Source organism: Schistocerca gregaria, chromosome 3 (assembly GCF_023897955.1).
Source record: "Schistocerca gregaria isolate iqSchGreg1 chromosome 3, iqSchGreg1.2, whole genome shotgun sequence".
Taxonomy (NCBI): domain Eukaryota; kingdom Metazoa; phylum Arthropoda; class Insecta; order Orthoptera; family Acrididae; genus Schistocerca; species Schistocerca gregaria.
The window spans coordinates 664,592,588-664,612,772 of NC_064922.1; the positions used below are offsets into that span (position 1 = coordinate 664,592,588).

General features: G+C 44.7%; 1 protein-coding gene across 3 annotated transcripts in view; it reads right to left on the reverse strand.

The window, feature by feature from the left end:
• LOC126356325 (calmodulin-binding transcription activator 1) overlaps positions 1 to 20,185 on the reverse strand; it is a 1,852,577-nt gene that overhangs the window by 366,262 nt on the left and 1,466,130 nt on the right. For all 3 annotated transcript variants that reach the window (XM_050007298.1, XM_050007299.1, XM_050007300.1), the window contains exon 8: positions 13,682 to 13,753. In XM_050007298.1, coding sequence (XP_049863255.1) covers positions 13,682 to 13,753 — 72 coding nt within the window. The remainder of the gene's footprint in view (positions 1 to 13,681; positions 13,754 to 20,185) is intronic.

Genomic DNA, 20,185 nt, shown 5'->3' on the forward strand with positions numbered 1-20,185 from the left:
AAATTCGGAATAGGTATTATAATCAATGGAGAAGAAATAAAAATTTCGAGGTTCGCCGATGGCATTGTAATTCTGTCAGAGACAGCAGAGGACTTGAAAGAGCAGTTGAACGGAATGGATAGTGTCTCGAAAGGAAGATATAAGATGAACATCAACAAAAGCAAAACGAGGATAATGTAATGTAGTCGAATTAAGTCGGGTGATGCTGAGGGAATTAGATTAGGAAATGAGACACTTAAAGTAATAAAGGAGTTTTGCTATTTGGGGAGCAAAATAACTGATGATGGTCGAAGTAGAGAGGATAGAAAATGTAGACTGGCAATGGCAAGGAAAGCGTTTCTTAAGAAGAGAAATTTGTTAACATCGAGTATAGATTTAAGTGTCAGGAAGTCGTTTCTGAAAGTAGTTGTATGGAGTGTAGCCATGTATGGAAGTGAAACATGGACAATAAATAGTTTGGACAAAGAGAATAGAAGCTTTCGAAATGTGGTGCTACAGAAGAATGCTGAAGATTAGATGGGTAGATCACATAACTAATGAGGAGGTATTGAATAGGATTGGGGAGAAGAGAAGTTTGTGGCACAACTTGACCAGAAGAAGGGATCGGTTGGTAGGACATGTCCTGAGACATCAAGGAATCACAAATTTAGCATTGGAGGGCAGCGTGGAGGGTAAAAATCGTAGAGGGAGACCAAGTGATGAATACACCAAGCAGATTCAGAAGGATGTAGGTTGCAGTAGGTAATGGGAGATGAAGCAGCTTGCACAGGATAGAGTAGCATGGAGAGCTGCATCAAACCAGTCTCAGGACTGAAGACCACAACAACAACAACAACAACAACAACAACATCTGTATCCATGTAGTGTTAAAGCACTTTGTGAAAAATAAATACGAGGGCTATTCGGAAAGTAAGATCCGATCGGTCGCGAAATGGAAACCACTGTGAAAATCCGATGAAGTTTTGCACATGTGTGCTGGACAATGTCTCTAGTATTCCAGTCAATCGCAGCACGTCGATTTTTTTCTGTTCTGAGCGCAGTGAGCACGTAAAGATGCCCAAAAAATGGTGTCTCCCGCCAAGTATGAGGTCCTTGTAAGAGATTTCGCCTAATATCGTTCTTCATGACAATTCTCGGCTGCACTCTGCAGGGGTAATGCAGATTCTCCTGCGGCGTTTTCGATGGGAAGCGTTTGGTCACCCACAAGACAGTCCACAGTTGTCTTGTCCTGAGTCTCAACTCTGCTCAATGTACCACTGGCTACGAAGACAACATTTTGGCACAGACAACGTCCTGTAGACTAGCGTAGAGAACTCTAAATGCTCTGGCGGCTGCCTTCCATGACGAGGACATTGGAAAGTAGGTATAACGCTACGACAAATGTCGAAATCAGAGCGGTGACTGTGTAGAGATGTAGCTGTAAGGTGTAGCTAACAAATGCAAATAAAACAGTTTTGATCTTCACCAATGGTTTCCATTTCCCGACCGATCGGAACTTGCTTTTCGAATAGCCCTCCTACTTCGGGCATGTCTGCACACTGCATCGCCACTGAATCATACGACGAGCTGTGGAAGAGACGTATAACTTTGTGAAACACCCTGCAGGTGCTTTTTGTGAGGTAGTACTGCAGAGAGAATGGGGAACTGTCTGCTCGCTCTTCATTTTGGCGACCTATGAAGGTGGAGAGTGCATGACCACAATCCGTGAAGCTACCTTCCCTCATGTTTCTAACATCCAGTCTCACATTTCCACCCTGTTATAACCCCAGAACACAATTTGTCCCTTAACATGGTTTTACTGCACATAAACTGTCTGAAGAGGGTGTAAGGATGTTGCAGGGTAGGTTGTGCTCAGAAATGACTGTTAAGAAAAAATTCTATACGTTGCGTCGTTTCCCTGTTAATTAAAGTTAGAGTAAGTCAATCAGGCCATTGTGCGCGAAGATTCAAGCAGCGCAACAGATGCAATTAGCGTCTGTTGTTCTCATTGCGGAGATTATAGCGTGCGAGACTGCTCTGCCTCAGGCTCGGGTTCGATAGTTACTACCGTCCCGTCTACAACATTTGTATCGTTCTCTTCTTCAGTTTTAGGAAATCAAATGAGACACACGTTTGGCCACACCGTCTCGAGGAGGTGACCTGATTGACTAAGCACAGTGGTAATTAACTTGGAAGAAACGCAACGTATCGAAATTTTTTTCTTCACAATTATTTGGCAGCACAATCTACCCTGCAACACCCTTACAAGCTTTTCAGACTGTTTCTGACCTCCGTACATATGTGATAAAAACATTTAATCTTTGTTTTAACCCGCTTCGTTTAACAATAAACATCAATTTCATAGCCGTAAAACACGTTTTTAACAGTCTGCGTTTGTTCCATCATCTGTAATGCGGAAACTATCAGTCGTAGAGAAAAATGGAATAAGACCTTGAATGTATTAAATTTAATGTCGTTTTATTGTGTACTAGGAAATATTTTCACGAGATGTCGCGGTCATCGCGATATTCACGAAAAACCAACAAAGTGACTATTTCACGCCCCTCTTTCCTCCTCCCCCACGCTCATGCCCCAAAGGGAAAGGTTTTTAGTGTGTTGTTGGTGACACTCCCCTCTATCACATGAATTTTTCAACTAATTCTCCTTTGTTGACTGGACTAGAGCATATTAGGATTAGTTTGAAGAAGCAATATGAAACATGTAAAGTCTGCTGGAGACAGTCAGTTAGCTAGTGAACTTGGAGGCATCATTGGAGAACGCGGAGCAGCAGTGGCTGGCAGCTGAGTTGGTTGATTGGCGACGGGCGGCGAAATTGCGACTGAATTTTGCATCGTGTGGCCACTCGGTGTATATATAGGAACAATCGCAGTGGCGGGGCCATGCCCATCTGACTCTTACGGCACTCCGGGGTACGCCGCTTGACGACAATCATGCGGCCGCTAAAAAAAGGAAGAAAATGCCATTACGATAAACTTCACATTGTCGCTTCTTTTTTATTAGCCTGACGCGGGGGGTGGAGGGCGCGGCCGCGGGCGCGCGCGGCGTGTATAAATCACGGCGGACACAGCTCAATCACCGGCAACAGCGCCTCCCTGCGGCATTCTCTGTACAACACGGCGCCACGCCCAGCCGGCCGACAGCGCAGACAAATCACTAGGTGAACAGGCTGCCGCGCCGCGCCGCGCTGATAGAGCCACGGCCACCAATTCTCGCAGCAGTCTCAGCTGCGATCTCTGGAAAACGCTGCGAATACCTGGCTTTGCCAGTCGAGCACTCAGCGGGCTTAGCAGCCGCGTCCTTGCCAGATCGTTCGCACGAGTACGAAGGCTAATCATTTATTACGGTCCTGTCGGTCACGAAATGGAAACCACTGTGAAAATTAAAACGATTTATTCGCGATAGTTAGCTACATCTGCCAGCTACTTTACGTAGTCGCTGTTCCGACTTAGAAATTTGTCGTAGCGTTGTACCAAATTTTCATTGTCCTCGTCGCAAAAGGCAGCCGCCTTTGCTTTTTGTCAATTCTCTACGCTGGTCTATGCTCGTTGTTCGTGCCAAAATACTGTCTTCATTCCCCCGGCGTTCGTATGTGCAGAGACAAAATTCAGAGGGAGAAAGGTCGGGGCTGTATAGCTGGTAATCGAACACTTCTCATCGAAAACGATGTAGGTGCGTCCTCATTGTCCTTGCAGTGTGCGGTCGAGATCTGTCAAGAAGAAAGAACTGCGTGACCGGTGTGTTATCTAGCGTTGCATGAAATCAGGCAAAATTTCTCGGCAGGCACCCACACTTGGCGGGAGATACTATTGCTCTAGGCGTCTTTATGCGTTCCCTACGCAAAACAGCAACGTGACGCGACCGATAAGCATGCAAGAGACACTGCCCAACACATCTGTGCAAAGCTTCATCGGATTTTCTTTGGGATTTGGATTCCGCGACCGATCGGACCTTAACAAACGAATAGTCCTCGGACTTATTTACTTGAGTACCTTCAACAGACTAGATGGTTCAAATGGCTCTGAGCACTATGGCACTTAACACCTGTGGTCATCAGTCCCCTAGAACTTAGAACTACTTAAACCTAACTAACCTAAGGACATCACACACATCCATGACCGAGGCAGGATTCGAACCTGCGACAGTAGCAATCGCGCGGCTCCGGACCGAGCGCCTAGAACCGCGAGACCATCGCGACCGGTTCAACAAACTAGACAAACAAGCATGATATTTCTATCTAAATAGTTTTTCGCGACGATTTTCTTGTATGACATTTTCTTGCACTTTGGTAAAACAGGGCAAAATCTTAAAACGACAACTCACTGAAATCGTTCTCCTTGGCAAATGTTTTTTGGGGTTTTCTTTGGTTGCCAGTTAAATACCGGCACTGGTAGGCCTCTCCCACTTATTTCCATTTCCAGCTGAGGACTCCTGTTCCAGTACCAGCTCGCCTGGTACTGGCTGAAAAGGACCGTGACTCTAATAACCCGGATCTAAAACAACTCGATGTACTACCTGATTTGGACAATGAAAAGGGGGGAAAAGTCGTTCTCTGGCCTGAGACCTAAAGAGAGACTTTCTGCACTGTGAATGATACTCAAGGTCGAAAGATACCAACTATATTCAATACTTCGTATGGATATAGACGCTCCACTCACAATAATGTTACCACCGGCTATGTTCGACATGACCCTACAGTAACCACCCACAGACAGCAGGTGCCATCCCTAGCCATGGACGGTAGGTACGAGGGCTATGCCGAAAGTTTTTAGCAGAATGTGTGAAAAAAATTTATTTGCAAAAAAAAAAGTTTAAAACTTTTCAAAATACTCTCCATTATCATGTAAACATTTTTCCATTCTCTGAAACCACTTAGAAAATGTGTCAGTCCAAGCTTCTTTTGGGATGTCACTTAGTGCACTCTAATACGCTGCAATGGCCTCTTCATCTGATGAAAATCACTGCCCTCGAATTTTTTTCCTTAGTCTTAGGGAACAGAAAGAAGTCATAGGGGGCCAGGCCAGGTGAATAGGAGGGATGGTGTAACACTGGCACTTTTTCCTTCTCCAGTAAGTCCATCGTTCTAGCAGCCCTGTGCGCAGATGCATTGTCGTGATGCAGGAGGAGGTGCCCACTCTTGGACTTTGGATGCTGTGACTTCCATGAGGCGATGACTTTTGGAAGACAATCGTTCAAGTACCATTCAGCATTGACTGTACGACGTGTGTCCACGGTCACAGAGATGAGATGTCCGATCTTTGTGAAAAAAGTTGCCACCATCTATTTTCCAGAGCTCCGACTTCGTCGAACTTTTCTGGGTGGTTCATCCCCTGGAAAGCACCGCACAGAAGACTGTCTCTTCGTTTCAGGGTCATAATGGTAGACCCACGTTTCATCACCTGTGACGATATTGTAAGTGTCTTGGGACTTCCCACCATTGAATTTTTCGAGCATGAAACAACACCATTCCACTCTCGCCTCCTTTCGGCTTTCTGTCAGGGAATGTGGCACCCAACGGGCACATCTCTTAGTAAGGCCTAAGTGACTATGAACGATGGTCTGTGCTGCTGTTGATCCAATATTTAGGGTCCCTTCAATGTTGCAAAATGTAAGATGTGGATCTTCTTTGATCATTTTCCTCTCAGCATCAATGCTTTCAGGAGTCACAGCTGTTGCTGGCTGACCGGGACAAGGTTCATCTTCAATTGACTGCCAACCCCTCGAAAACTCGCGAAACCAAATTCCAACTGTGGCCCTAGAAGGGGAAGCTTCACCAAAAACACGCAGCACAGGAGAATGGCATTCTTCGGCACTTAAACCCTTTTTATGATCATAAAAAATCACGGTGCGAAAGTCGCGGCGCAACAGCTCCATCCTGCACCGTCTCTGACTCAGCACTGCCTGTGCATTCTCACCGCGCTGTAGGGTGATCACAGCTAGGCAGGGGCTGTGCGCGCACGTCCCAAGGTCGAAAAACATCGCTCTTTCGAATGAAAACAACCCCATTTCCTCCGCCTTACCTTCCAGGACCTCACTCACTCTCTTCTTAGATGTCTCGTGCTGCAAATTTGGTTTTTAAGGATTCTGACAGGTGCTCACATTAATATGCCTGGTTAGTGTGGTAGTACCTACTGGGTCAGTATATTGGAACCATATGCACACTGTGCACTTTCTTGCTGTTTTATTCTATAGCTGCCGGTCTGACATGTGCGACCACGTCTGAATTCAATCACAAGTTTATTAATTTGGGAATGAATCTTTCACTAGGCAGCACAATGGGCGCTGTTGTTTTTCTTTTTTGTTTACAGTTTTCTACATAGCGTCGCTTGTTCTGCAATGACGGCGGATTAAGGGACTTTTGGCGAAATAAAACGCGATCTGGTGGCGCGGCATAAGAAGTCATAATTGAGATTACTTAGGAAGGGATTTTAATTCAAGTAATATTTACTTTGCAACCAACGGAACGTCCCACAAACCTTAGTCAGAAACATCTTTATTTTGATTTTTAGACGATATGCGTGGTGTGCGGCTCTGAGCACTATGGGACTTAACATCTGAGGTCATCAGTCCCCTATAACTTAGAACTGCTTAAACCTAACTAACCTAAGGACATCACACACATCCACGCCCGGGGGAGGATTCGAACCTGGTCCGTAATGATCGCGCGGTTCCAGAAGACTGAAGGCCTAGAACCGCTCGGCCACATAGGCCGGCGGACGATATGCCCGAAACAAACAAACAAAGAAGCTTTGTGTATCTAGTAAGCGACAACTATAACTTGGCACATGGACTTCCCATAACTGATCGCTAGCACTCGGCAGGAGTTGGGAGACTTCGTGGCATACCGATTTGCTGACGTTCGTTGCCAACTGTACAGCGTATTAGCTGGTCCTTGGCGGTGGTTACAATCACTCCATTTCGGAAGCGGAATCCGGTTATCAGGATCCCACAGAAACTCAAAATACACGTATTAGCCTGTACTGTATAATTACAGTACATGGAGGTTGGGCTTGTTACACTCCCCCCCCCCGCATCACCATCTCTACCCGCAGAAAACCATATCCGCTCTCCCCGCAAGCCCCGTTACATTTGGCGAGTAATATAGCTGAACTTGTTTACGTGTATACACATTAAAATCGATGACCTGTTCGACACGTGCTGTGTACCTATTTCGTTGCTCTCGTGAAGTTTTCTTACTAATTTAAAGTATCTGCTTGACTGACTCTTGGACCTGCTCTTTTGTTCTTCGTGTGCAGTGCTCTCGCCGACGTTTAAAGTTATAAAACTGTATTTAACAAATGCAGATATATTCATACAATGGCATTGTGGTGTATGTAGGTTGCCTTCTGCGTACTTCGACCACGAAACTTCCGTCTATGTTTAGCGGGCGACGTACGGCCCCCCCTTTACCCACGAGGTTGTTAGTAAACAGACGGGTCGTCGTATAGAGTCGAGCCGCCACCGGCTGCCACAGCGTCCAGGATCGCCAGCTTCGCCACTACGTGGCGTATCAGTCGCACCACGCAGCGCTGCGATCGGCGGGCACTGTTTTCTGTCCGTGCGATCACGGGCTCCCGAGGTACCTCGTCGTATCCTTCCGCAGGCTGCTAAATACATCCTCGCTCCGCGCATAGGAAGCACTTCCACCGTCGGAGGGTGGCACGGAACTTAAAGTCCCACCGCCATACCTTCGAAGGGTTTATGCTCGGCTGTTATTCAGCCGTTGCTTTGAGTCTCTTCTCACTTCTCCACCGAGACAGTTGGACCGGATCTGAACCAGTGACGCGGTGTATTAGTTAACTGCCACAAAAAGCATAGGAAGCAGCGTAGGCCATCTTCGCTACGAGCATAGGAATCAGCCACAGGCCAACCACGTGTTGGCCTGATCTGCTGAGGGGTTAAGTTTTACTAATCTCCCAGCAGGTTGTGTTTACTTCGTCTGCAAGTACCCACTAGCAACGACTAACTAAGAAGCCAGGTAATATATTCACACCCCCTTAGAAACTGCAGGAATGAAGATTCTGTCCAAACTGCACATCTCGAACCAAGAACCCGGCTCGTCAAATAGCGTAGACACGTCCCAGACGCTGAGGGATCAAAAGCCACTCGGGACCGCTGCCTGCCGAGATGCCGTGCCGTCTCCGCCGTAAAGCCATTACGCCACTGCGCTGCCAAAACCCGCTCACGGGTTACCGCTTCGACGTGGTTAGCAGTGGCTGCCTATGAGCTCCTCGCCTAGTATGACCGCGCTGAACTCTCTCCGCTGCTCCTCGAGATGTTGTCCAGGACATACAGTTTTCAGTAACCAAGGTGTGAAGATAGTCACTCTCAGAAGTGTATTTTGTTTAGGTACTGTAATAAACAGTTGTGTTGTAGAAGTGTTTTTCATCACTCTTCAGTATGAGGATACGTCACATAGCTCAATAACAAAGAATTTCAATTTTTAAATAATTCTGTACATTGTACCACATTCGCACTTATGCCTTCAAAATGGAAATCCTGTTATACTGCCTTCTACCTGCTATGCAGGATTCTGTTTTATTTTGGGCGACGTCTAGAATCCCTGTTCGTCTGCAAAATCTATTTATTTGTTCATGTAGTCCCTATATTATTCGTGGCAGAGCTACCCCAGTCACAACATAAAAGCTTCAATTCTGCTCTCGCACTTTCCTAACTTCACAGGCGTTCTCCTGTATCCCTTGGTGGACTACCGCTCCTATATGAAAGAATACTGCGAACACAGTACTTAAGCTCAGCCGACGTGCGTCCATATATTGGACGACTAAACGACTTTTTGTGTTCCTTTCCTGTTGTCTTCAGCGAAAACTTTAACACAGTAATCTTTGTTCCAATTAGAGCGATATCTACAGCTATCGCATTAAAGACGAGATGTAAAGAAAATTTATAACTTTATGACCGCTCCCTCACGGGTCTATACTTGTTAAAATTACACAGTGTTTTCAAGCAGGGAATTCCAATAGCTGGCCTTGTTCTTCAGGTAAGATGACACACCGAAAAGGTACAAGAATGGCAGAGGCGCCGAAAATCGAGTAAAACAAAAATTACTTTTTTCATGTTGGTGAAAAAATGTGTATGAAGTAGGTTAGTGTAGTTACGGACAGTAGTATATCAATCTCCGAAGATCTGATGTGTATGGAATTCTGCTGATAACCATTTGCACAACATTATTTACTACTTACAAAGGCACTCCTGCCAGACCTGGGAAAGCTGCCAGACCCGAGAAAGCTGCGTGTCGCCCCCCACCCCCACCCCCAATCCTTCAAAATGACCTTCCTGCAACATTTTATACGAGGATTTAGCAACTTTTAAAGCCTCCTAAGTAAGTTTAATGAAAATGAAGCACTGCTCGAAAATGATAGTTAAACGAACTATACTGACGAAAAAACTGCGCACACAATTAATTAAATTCAGAGTGCAGGACACTCTTTGACCGGTCACGGCTTGCCTGCTGTGTGAAGGAACGAGCCGCTATTGGCCGGCCCCACCTAACTCTGTTCCGTCACGTACTGGCTCCACTTCTGCTGTCCGGACTCCACACATACGGATAACTGAGAAAAACAGATCTCGCCGATTTCTCACCTCGCCTCAATGCACTGTATAAAAATACAACGATATCCCCCCCCCCTCCCTCTCTCTCTTCCCCCCCCCCCCCCTCCTTCAACACCGATGTAACGTTCCCAAAAAGGTTACGTGAAACAGTTAACTTCACATGGAACTTGGAAAATCATGTAACATTTCAGTACAATCACAGAAAAAAATACTACTCACTTCCAAACAGAAGCTTTATTTGCCTATCGATAACAGGAAACTACAGCCCTAAAATTCGGGAGACGACTGTCTTTGTTCGAGAAAATTATACAGGGTGTGTCAGAAAGAACCATCCGATTTGGCACGTCCATATTTCTGAAAATAACAAACATATACAATGAATTTTGTTTTTCGATGACTGGGAAACTCAAAAAGTCTTTTTTTCATACGTTTTCATAGGCGTTCAAATGCCCCCCTACCCCTTTGAGACGCACGACATATGTCAATGCGGTATTCAGATTGTTCCCACACTGCAGCGAGCATGTACTGAGTTGCAATTCCACACCTGCTTCTATGCGATGCCTCAGTTCATTCACTGTTGTCAGTAACGGAGGCAAATAGAGTCTTTTATAAACCCCCACAAGAAATAATCACACACAGTCAGCTCTGGTGATGTTGGAGGCCAGTAATGTAAGGCTGAATCATTTGGTCCAGTGGGACCGATCCATCGTGCAGTAATGCTTCCGTTTAAAAATTCCCGCACTTCCAGATGCAAGTGTGGCGGTGCCCCATCCCGTTGGCAAATGAAGTCGTTCGAATCAGTATCCAACTGTGGAAAAAGAAAGTTCTCCAGTATATCGAGAGATGTGCTTCCTGTAACAGTGTTCTCAGTAAAGAAAAACGGACCGCACACCTCCCGTGAAAACGGACCGCACACCTTCTCCCGTGAAACTGCACAAAACACATTAAATTTTGGAGACCTCTCTCATGTTGTACTGCGTCATATGGTTGTTCTCTACCCCATATTCTCACATTGTGAGGGCTCATCTTTCCATTTAAATGGAATGTTGCCTCGTCACTAAACACTAAGCGTGGTAGAAAACTGTTATCCTCCATCTTGCCAACAACGAAATTACAGAACTCCACACGTTGTTGTCACCTTCACGAAGAGCTTGCAGTAGCTGAATTTTGTATGGGTTCATGTGTAAACGTCCACACTGCGCACGCCAGACGGACATTGGGGGCATGTTGAGCTGTCGAGGTGCACGGCGAACGGATTTCTACGGACTGCTTGTGAAACTATGGCGGATGCGTTCGACGTCTGTCACTCAGGAACGGCCCGGCAATTTGCTTTTACACAAACAATCTGTTTCTCGGATTTGTTCATGCCACTGTCTAAAGCTCTGTGCTGTAGGAGGATTCACATCATGCCTAGTACGAAGTCACGCTGAACAGTTATTACTGACCCGCACTGCGCTAAAAGTAGAACTCAAAATGCTTTCTGCTGTCCCGACACCATTTTTACTCAAGCTGAAGCGGCCACACACGGATACAAGTTACGTGCGGGAACCATGTAAAACTCGAGTTGTACCTTGTCTACGCACATATCTCAAATAATATAATAGTTACGATTTTTTTTAATCGGATGATTCTTTTTGATACGCCCCATATATATACGGTTGTTATTCTTGATCAGCAATAGATAACTCACGCGTTCTGGAATTAATTAGCTGCGGCAATTTGTTACTTAACGTGCCAGCTTTCCTAAAGCACCGTTCACTTGGTACGCTTGTTTCTAAGATATGTAAGATACGTCTTGAAACTGCATCTGGTCTTGGTAGGTAATTTTCAGATCTTTTCTATCATATAAAATATCATGATCTTCACTGGGGTGCATTACATGAAAGATCTACTTAACTGGCTGCGTAGGATTTGTTTTCTTTCAGTGCTTGACACGATCTTTCTTTCTCGATGGCGATGACATTTCACATGAAGCCTCTACGTTAATAAACAAAAGACAGAGAAGTAATACAGAACTGATGTGGAAAACATGAAATGTACCCGGAAAAAATGTATTTTAGGTGATGAAATCGAATTTTAATAATCACGTTTAGCTGTAAGAAACTATGCAATAACTATACAAAATAATTACGATTAAGGTTAAATGTTGCACGTGAATAACTTGCACGTAATTGTTGCACACAGTTAACAATTACCTGCTTGTATTTTTACACCAAGCACATTGTTATCACGGAACGACTGCCAAAAGAACGAAGTAGTTTCATGTTTGGGAGTAATTACAACCTACTCACGCAGAATAATCAGAGCTCGAGTTTTAATCCCTCGAAGTTTGTGCTACAAATTCAAATCTGTTACTAATGACACTAGTTAATTATACATTTATCCTATCCTCGTCCCATAATAAAACAGTACTTGCAACTGTAGTAATTAAATTCACCTCACACTCATTGTCATCGGCGCTGCCGATTTGTTAACGGTTGTGGAACCAAAGAACTAACTGCACTATAGCTCCTCTAACGCATTTTAATTCATCAGTGGCCCCTTTAAATGGTTTCAGAAAATCGGAAATTTGTGCCTATGGGACCAAACTGCTGAGGTCATCGGTCCCTAGGCTTACACACTACTTAATGTAACTTAAGCTAACTTACGCTAACGGCAACACACACACCCATGCCCGAGGGAAAACTCGAACCTCCGACGGGGGGAACCGCGAGAACCGTGGCAAGGCGCCTAAAACCACACGGCCACCCCGTGTGGCTAATGGTTTCAGGAAATGCATAATTCGTCCTGCAAGCTCATCGCAGATCCCTGCAATCTGTAAGCTGCATTCTTTTCCGTCAGCAAAGCAGCAACTACGTTATACTGAGCGTGTGAGGACTCCAGCACAGTCAACCAGCTTTTCCATCGTGCGCTGATCGCTTGTTTCAAAGATGACCAGACGGCACTTTTCTTCTCTACCGTACAACGCATTTTGCAGTATTTATTGTTGCTATGGTCGGGGCATTATTTAAGAAGAATCTATCTTAATCGAAAGTCCGACTTTGTGTTGTATTTGTATAGTGGGTAGCACAAGGCAGCCTTTCAAGATTTTCCAAAGCTAATATAATATTTGCGTACTGGTCGCAAATTATTCAGCATGTCCGCCGAAATGTTCCAGTCATCCTATCTTCTCTTTCTTTCATACCATTTACTCCTGTCTTCTTAACGTCCAGAATTTAATTGGAAATAAAACATTATTCACAAGAGACCAATCCGGGTTTACGTATTGCGCTTAAAAGTCAAATTATGCACCCGATTGTGCGAATCAGTCCACATGTCAACTGTCGCAGCACATGTTTTATTAATAATTTGCATAATAACGGAAGGCTATGCGCTGTTTCCAATTGCATCAGCCTGTTCTCTGACATGTGCACTTGCAGCAAATGATGTGACACGATGTCCGAGACGCTGACTTCCTCACAATGTGCACTATATCTATTAATTCCTGGCCTAGTTCTTTCAACCTCACATCACAAACGGCATCGGCATAATACGATCCAGATAATTCTGGAGACAATGGACTCCGTACTAAAAAGCATTATGGCGAAGGAATGATACAGATGTCTCCATTCTTTAAACGTTCATTTATCTGGGCGTTTTATGGTAGTGCACGAATTACTGTTTCGTACTTGCTTGTGGGCAAGTAAGATGTACAGTTGGTCGACTTCGTCGAATTTCTTGATCATTTGTTGCAGTGCTATTTGTATTCTATCATTAGGTCTGGCACAAAACAGCATCCTACTAAAACTGTTTTTCATGTATATCAAAGCAATCTGTAACTGCTAAGCACCTGTCAGCTAAGACTTTCGCTGAAACTAATCGATAGTTGAAATTACGACATATTTTAACATAAGCTCATATGTTGTTCTACATATAGTATTAACTGCTGTGGCAGCACCATGCGGAACATGCATAAAATTATTCCACTAAAGACTGTTACAATGACAGACGATTACTCTATACGACTCAGACGTAGCTTTATACTGCCGAATGGTACGCAATGTCCATGCAGGAGGTTGTAGTCCGCGAAAGGAGGTAGTCGCATGCTGCGGGTAGCGCGAAGAGCAATACTCACTTGCAGTAACCAGTAGCAGCGCCGGTGGAACGTTGGCAGGATGGCCGAGTGCACGTAGCAGCCGTAGATACACTGCCAAAGACAGAAGCCACGTGTTATCACACTAGCATGACATGAAATGAGTCACTTTTACAAACTATTTTGGGAGATACTATACATCAACTCGCGTGCAAAGGACAAAAAGCTTCCGCAGTGATGAAAGGTGATACTTAAAATAACACATAACATTAACATTCTACTTTAAATTAGTTATGCTGTTCTTTTGTTATTCTTTAAGTGCACATTCTTCCCCACCTGTCACCTTCTCAGGCGTGTTTCAGCTGGTGCTAGAGGCCAGTTTTATTCAAACAGCGGGCACCGGAAATACTCTGCTGCACTCCTATGAATACTATAAATGGAATGATACGCCGTATAGTGAAAAAAATAACACGGGGACAGTATTATTGTATACTAGACGGTTGGAAAGCCAGAATGTTGCAAGGGATCAGCAAGTAGAGAGGCACTGGCAGTTGCCGCGAAAGAAAATAAATGTGACGTACGGAGCATAACTGACGAAGTCTGCCTGTGTTGGTGCATGGCTTATTCTGCTGAAATCCTGTTTGGAGATTCAAAGAGAATAACGGGAAAGATTGATAAGTGAAATTGCAGTCCGTCTAAAATGACTAAAGCTATTGATGCAGTTCAGAAAAAGAAGATGGGTTGTAAGAAGGCCTGTGTAGAGTTTCATGTTGATCCTATGAAGCTACCACATTGTGGGTATGTTGACTGCTACATTTCACTCGCAGTTCCAAATTGTCTCAGACATTTTCCATGATTTAAGATCAGGTGATCTGGCGGGCCAGTTGATGTGTGATGGTACGCCTGTGTTTTTGTCAAACGACGTACGTATGCGTGGAGTCCTGTGAAGATGGGTGTAGCAATCTTGGAAGATAGGAGTGTCCACAGCATAATCATCACGAAGATGCAGAAGGAGGGCAATACTTGGTCACCCAGAATGTTCAAGTAAGTATCCTAGTTAAATATCATGGTAACTTGAATGAGGGGTCCAAGTCATGGTACGGAAAACACTCCCAAAACACCACAAAACCACTTCTAGTCTGAATTACACCTGGTACATGGCAGTTGATTCAATCGAGGCACTGTTTAATTTGAAAAGAGGCATTATTGCGATTCATCGGACCACAGTACTAGTATTCAATAACTATTTATGCCACTGTGAACAAAGGCCTTTAGCGTGACACCAGATTCCAGAATGTCCACAGCTTGCAGTCCACTTCGTCTTGTTGACTGGAAATTGGTTGAGCTTAACTCGTACTCACTGACAGCAGCAATTCCGACTATCACTGACAAGACGAACGCTGTCAGTTGGGATCTTTTTACGACCACAGTTCTTAGACGTTGTTACGGGGCTAAGAGTAGTTCAAATTTTCTTGGAGACACATTGGACATTTCGTGTTAATACACACACGTTAAGTCAAGCCAACTTCATTTACAGTGTGGTCATAGACACAAAAACATGATAGCTCTTGACGAAATAGTTCAGGATGAACGGCCGGATGTCAGTGACCCACGGGCACAATATTTCGGCTAGCGACCACGTTTCCATCTACAGGTGCGTTGAAGAACTCACCATTTTGGGCATTCCGCACAAAGGAAGGCCACCGGAGATCAAACATCAAAATTTGAACATATATCAGAAAGACAACCTTCTAATGCTCCTTGCATCAATCTCAGGACTCAATTTTGAACCAACTCCTAAGTCCGTACCTATCACAGAGATCATCAGTGCATTGGAAGAGGTTGCTGCGCGATTTCTACCTGGAGCAGCTGAAAAAGTACGTCTCTAAATCTGTCGTGCTCTCGTGCGAACAAGATCTATGGCGCTGAACATCTCTAGCAGGGAAAGAGAAGCCTCACGAGAACTAAGGGAAGATCCAGATACCCTTGTCTTAACAGCCGACAAAGGCAGCGCAACTGTGGTCGTATCTCACCAGCATTAAAATGAGAAAATGTACGGCCTTTTAGAAGGCACTGAATAGAGGGCGGTCGACACTGCTACTTCCAATAGGGTGGAGAGGAAGACCATCGTGCTTCTGAAAGAAACCGCCTTGCCAGACGAAGTTGTTCAGAAGGTACGACAAGAAGCATCAGTTCCACTGAGTCTTTACGAACTACCGAAAATTCACATGGATAGGATGCCTCTATTAGCAACACTTCTGCCTAGACGTATTAACTCGGCAGGTACCTGAAGGATTCGCTTACCTTTAAAGCTGGAAAGCGATTTCATCACATTCACAAATCCGTGGATTTTGTGGACACATTAACAACTTAAAGCTTAAGGATACTGGCACTTAGGAGTTTCGGCACTGGGTCTCTTTTTATCACAGTGCCTTTACAAGAGTCCTTAAAACTACTTCGTTAGAAATCTGACGCAGACTATCAGCCTTCCAAAGATGTGTTGACGTCGACACGCTTTCTTTGCGGTGGTGGCTACTACGACCAGACGGCAGGAATAGCATGGGGAGTCCACTTTTACCAGTTGTCGCCAACATGTACATGGGATATTTCGAGAAGAGAAACCTGGAATCAGCCCAATGGTTGCCTTCCTGTTTCTTCCGATACGTAGACGACACCTTCGTCATATGGCCACTTGGAAGAGAGAAGCTGAATGACTTGCTCATACATCTGAATATCGTACACAAGAACATAAATTTTAGCATGGAAGTTGAAGCGGATGGAGTGCTCACCATTCTGGATATCCTGGTAACAAGAAGAGCGGACGGCACATGGGACACACAGCGACAGAAGACGCACAACAATCTATACTTACATGCAGGCAGCTGCTACTACCTCTACAGAGAAATAGTGTACTCAGAACATTGGTACATAGGGCTTGTACCTTCATTGACAATGAAAATACCAACTAAGAAGTTGAACATCTGATGGCGGTGTTCCAGAACAACGGCTACAAGGAGAGGCAAACAGTGAGAGCTTTACGTCCTAAACCCACTACACGAACCTTGGAAACAGAAGAGGAACCTTAGGAGGGTGCAGCCATTGCATTTATTCTTTTTGCGGCCCATTATCCGGAAACACCAAGTGAAGACGGTCTTCCGCATAACAGCAAAAAAGGCTCAGTAGTGTCAAAGAAGACGGAAGTACTGAGTCTGTCAGATAACCTGCCAATGTAGTAGGACTTATCCAAGTCAGAAGATGCGTACTGCACAAGACTACTGACGAGAACACCAACGGTACACCATATTGCAGCAGCCTATCAAATTGGCAGTCGTGAAACACTGCGTATTGGAAGTACACGGAATGGATTACAACTAAGGCTACACTAAGGCTACGTCACAGACAATGTGACTTCTAGCATCGTGTCACCGAAGCATCTATAGAGATTTGAGTAAGGCAACCGCTGATCAATCGTGACAACGACTACATTCTTGGTAAGTCCTTATAACCCGGGATTCGTCTGATTAAGAAGAGGAAGGAGGCACCCCACAACGAACTGACTTCGGAGACAGATGGAGAAACAGCAGAGGTGCCGCCAGCACGTGTACCTGGGCGTGAACCTAGTGCGACGCAATGCGTCGGAGGGATTAGTGAGGGAGGAGATTCCGAGCGCGGACGGCATACGGAATAGCTTATCGGACGGGGGGGGGGGGGGGGGGGGGGCAAGAGATAAAAGCGCGACGCCGACTTCCCAAGCGCTCAACTGATCAGCACCTGATGTGATGGCAACATTTTCGCTTTCCGTAATATTGTGTCTGTTGGACACTGACATTCGGCCGTTCACCCGCGAACTGCTTCATCCGGAAGAACGCCGGGATAAATCGTAGAATCAGATGATAACTCTTTTATGTCATTCCATCACGTCTCGACGTCGATACGTTCTACTGCATTGATTCTATTCAACCGACTGCTACTTGCACACACAATTTTGCTGACATAATTTCTTACATCGGCGGTGGAGCTCAAACGAATGCCTGGTAATACTTCCAAACCATTTATGGAGTTATTTTAAGAGGCTGACCAATATTTTTTTTCGGTGGGCTTATATTCAACTAGAAATCGATGTAACCAAGGAAACATTATTCTTGAGTTCTCCTTATTATCATCATCATCGTCTTCAGTGTTCTGCCCATGGGCAGGTTCCCACTTGGTGACTCTCCATGATGATCTGCCTTCTGTCATCCTCTTCAGGTCCGCGAAATTTCCGTTTCCCTTGGTGTCGTCTATGATTTTGTTTCTCCTCCTTCCTCTCAGTCTCCCAACACAAACCAGTTCTTCGAAAGCAACACAAACCAGTCCTTCGAAAGCGTCTGTTAGCAAGCACTCCCATTTCAAGAAATGACCCATCCAGTTCTTCTTCCTTTCTCCTATAACTTGCACCAGTCTTCTCTTCTCGCCAAACCTTTACAATACTCTTTCGTTAGTCACTCTTTCACTCCAGCTTATCCTTTCCATTCTGCTTCACATTCACATCTAAAATGCTTCTAGCATTTTTTCATCCTCTAGTCTCAGTGTCCATGTTTCTGCCCCATCCCCGACAAAACACTTGCCGACTGTTTTCATCTAGTTTGCCACATAATAATCTCTTCCTTCTATTGAATGCCTGCTTCGCTATAGCTGTGCAAGTTTACACCTCCTGATGACGTCTCATGTCTTCAGTGATCGTACTTCCAAGATATTTAAATGCTCTTAGCTGGTTAATAATACCTCGTCCTATCTTAATATTTGCCAGTCTCCTCCCTTTGCCGATCACCATACTATTTGTTTTTGGTGTATTGATTCTTATCGCACATTCCACACAAGCTTCATCCAGATCTTTTAGCATTTTATTTACAGTTAGTTCCCTTTCTGCCACTAATACCATGTCATCTGCAAATCTAATACGTTCTATTCTGCTTCGTCAATTTTTGCAGCCAAGCCTTTCGCAATAATCTCTTCCAGGTATAAGGTGAACAACAAAAAGGGAGAGGAAAACAACCTTGCATAACGCCGCTCACCATGCTGTTTCCTCCCGACATTTTATTTCTAATCCTCATTTTTACTTTTTGTTGTACGAGGGAGGACCGAAAAGTAACGCACAATAACTTTTTCTCTGCCATGGTATTGCAGCTGGAATGTTCAAAGTTCACGATGATCTAGTTTGAAGCTTGCGATAGAGACGGTATTTTGTTTTCATGTGCAGCTCTAGCGAGACAAGCATGAACTAATAAACAAAGAAGGCGCGTATGTTAATGTCGTCAGGTTATGAAGAACACCGAAGATTAGTTCGATATTTGTGGCTCAGAGGGCATAAACCGAGTGAAATTCGCAGGAACATGGATGGCGTCTAAGGGGACGATGCATAGATCGTAGAAATGTCTGTAGGTGGTGTGCATTTTTCCAAGAGGGCCGTGTGAACCTTAGTGCGGCCGGTAATAGCTGCAACCCCGCAGAATGTCGGAGGTATTGAGGTACCGTGTCCAACTGCAAACATTGTCGCAGCAGTTCATCGTTTCCTATGGCGCAGTGTGCGATAGTGTTCATAAGACCTTAAATTTCGTAAAGTTAATGCTGTGCCTAAGAACCTGACAGGCAACCACTAGTGCCAGCGAATGATGACAAGTTTGGATCACTTAACGCGTTACGCCGCAAAGGTCACAAATTTCTGAAAGGAATCGTCACTGGTGATGAGCCATTGGCGTACCACTACACTTCCGAAACGAAGCAAATCTCTAAGGAGTGGAAACACGCTGGTTCTCCAACACGGAAAAACCCGCTAGGAAAATACTTATGATGGTGTTCTGGGATATGCACGTTATGTTACTAGTGGACTTTGCTGAACACGAAACCGCTGTGATTGCTTCATCTTAAATTAAAATACTGGTTAAGCTGCGTTATGCCCTTCGTAACAAACGCCGCAACATGATTGCCCACGGTGTCAAACTTCTTCACGATTATGCTCGCCCCCATGTTGCTACTCCTGTTTGTGAGAAAATCGTCAAATTTGGGTGGGAGGTGCTTCAGTCCGGATCCTGCACCGTCGGACTTTCATCTGTTTGGTTCCATGAAGAAATACCTGTCCGGCTAACCTTTCAACGCTTTGTGATAGATGCGGAAGTGAAATCAGCAGTCCACAAACGGCCAGGTAAAAGATGTAAGTTCATTTGTGTTTCTTTTTGTTCTGTTACGTATTAAACTTTTGGGTACTAAAATCGTTGTGCGGTACTTTCCGATCTTCCCTCGTAAATGTAGATGCTGCACCAGTCGTCTCTCCTCCAATCTACTCCTTCTTCAAAACACCCATTCGTCTTGTTCCATTGTATTCTATCAATAAAAACAGCATACATTTCTCTACCTTTCTCAATATATCTTTCCCCGTATGATTCTTAAAAGGCCAATAGCATCTTTTGGTCCTTTTCCTCTTCTAAATCCGAACTGTTCCTCCTCAATCCATTTATCCATCTTGCCGTTTGATTGTAATAAACTTTTTTTTAAAAAAACTGTGAGCTC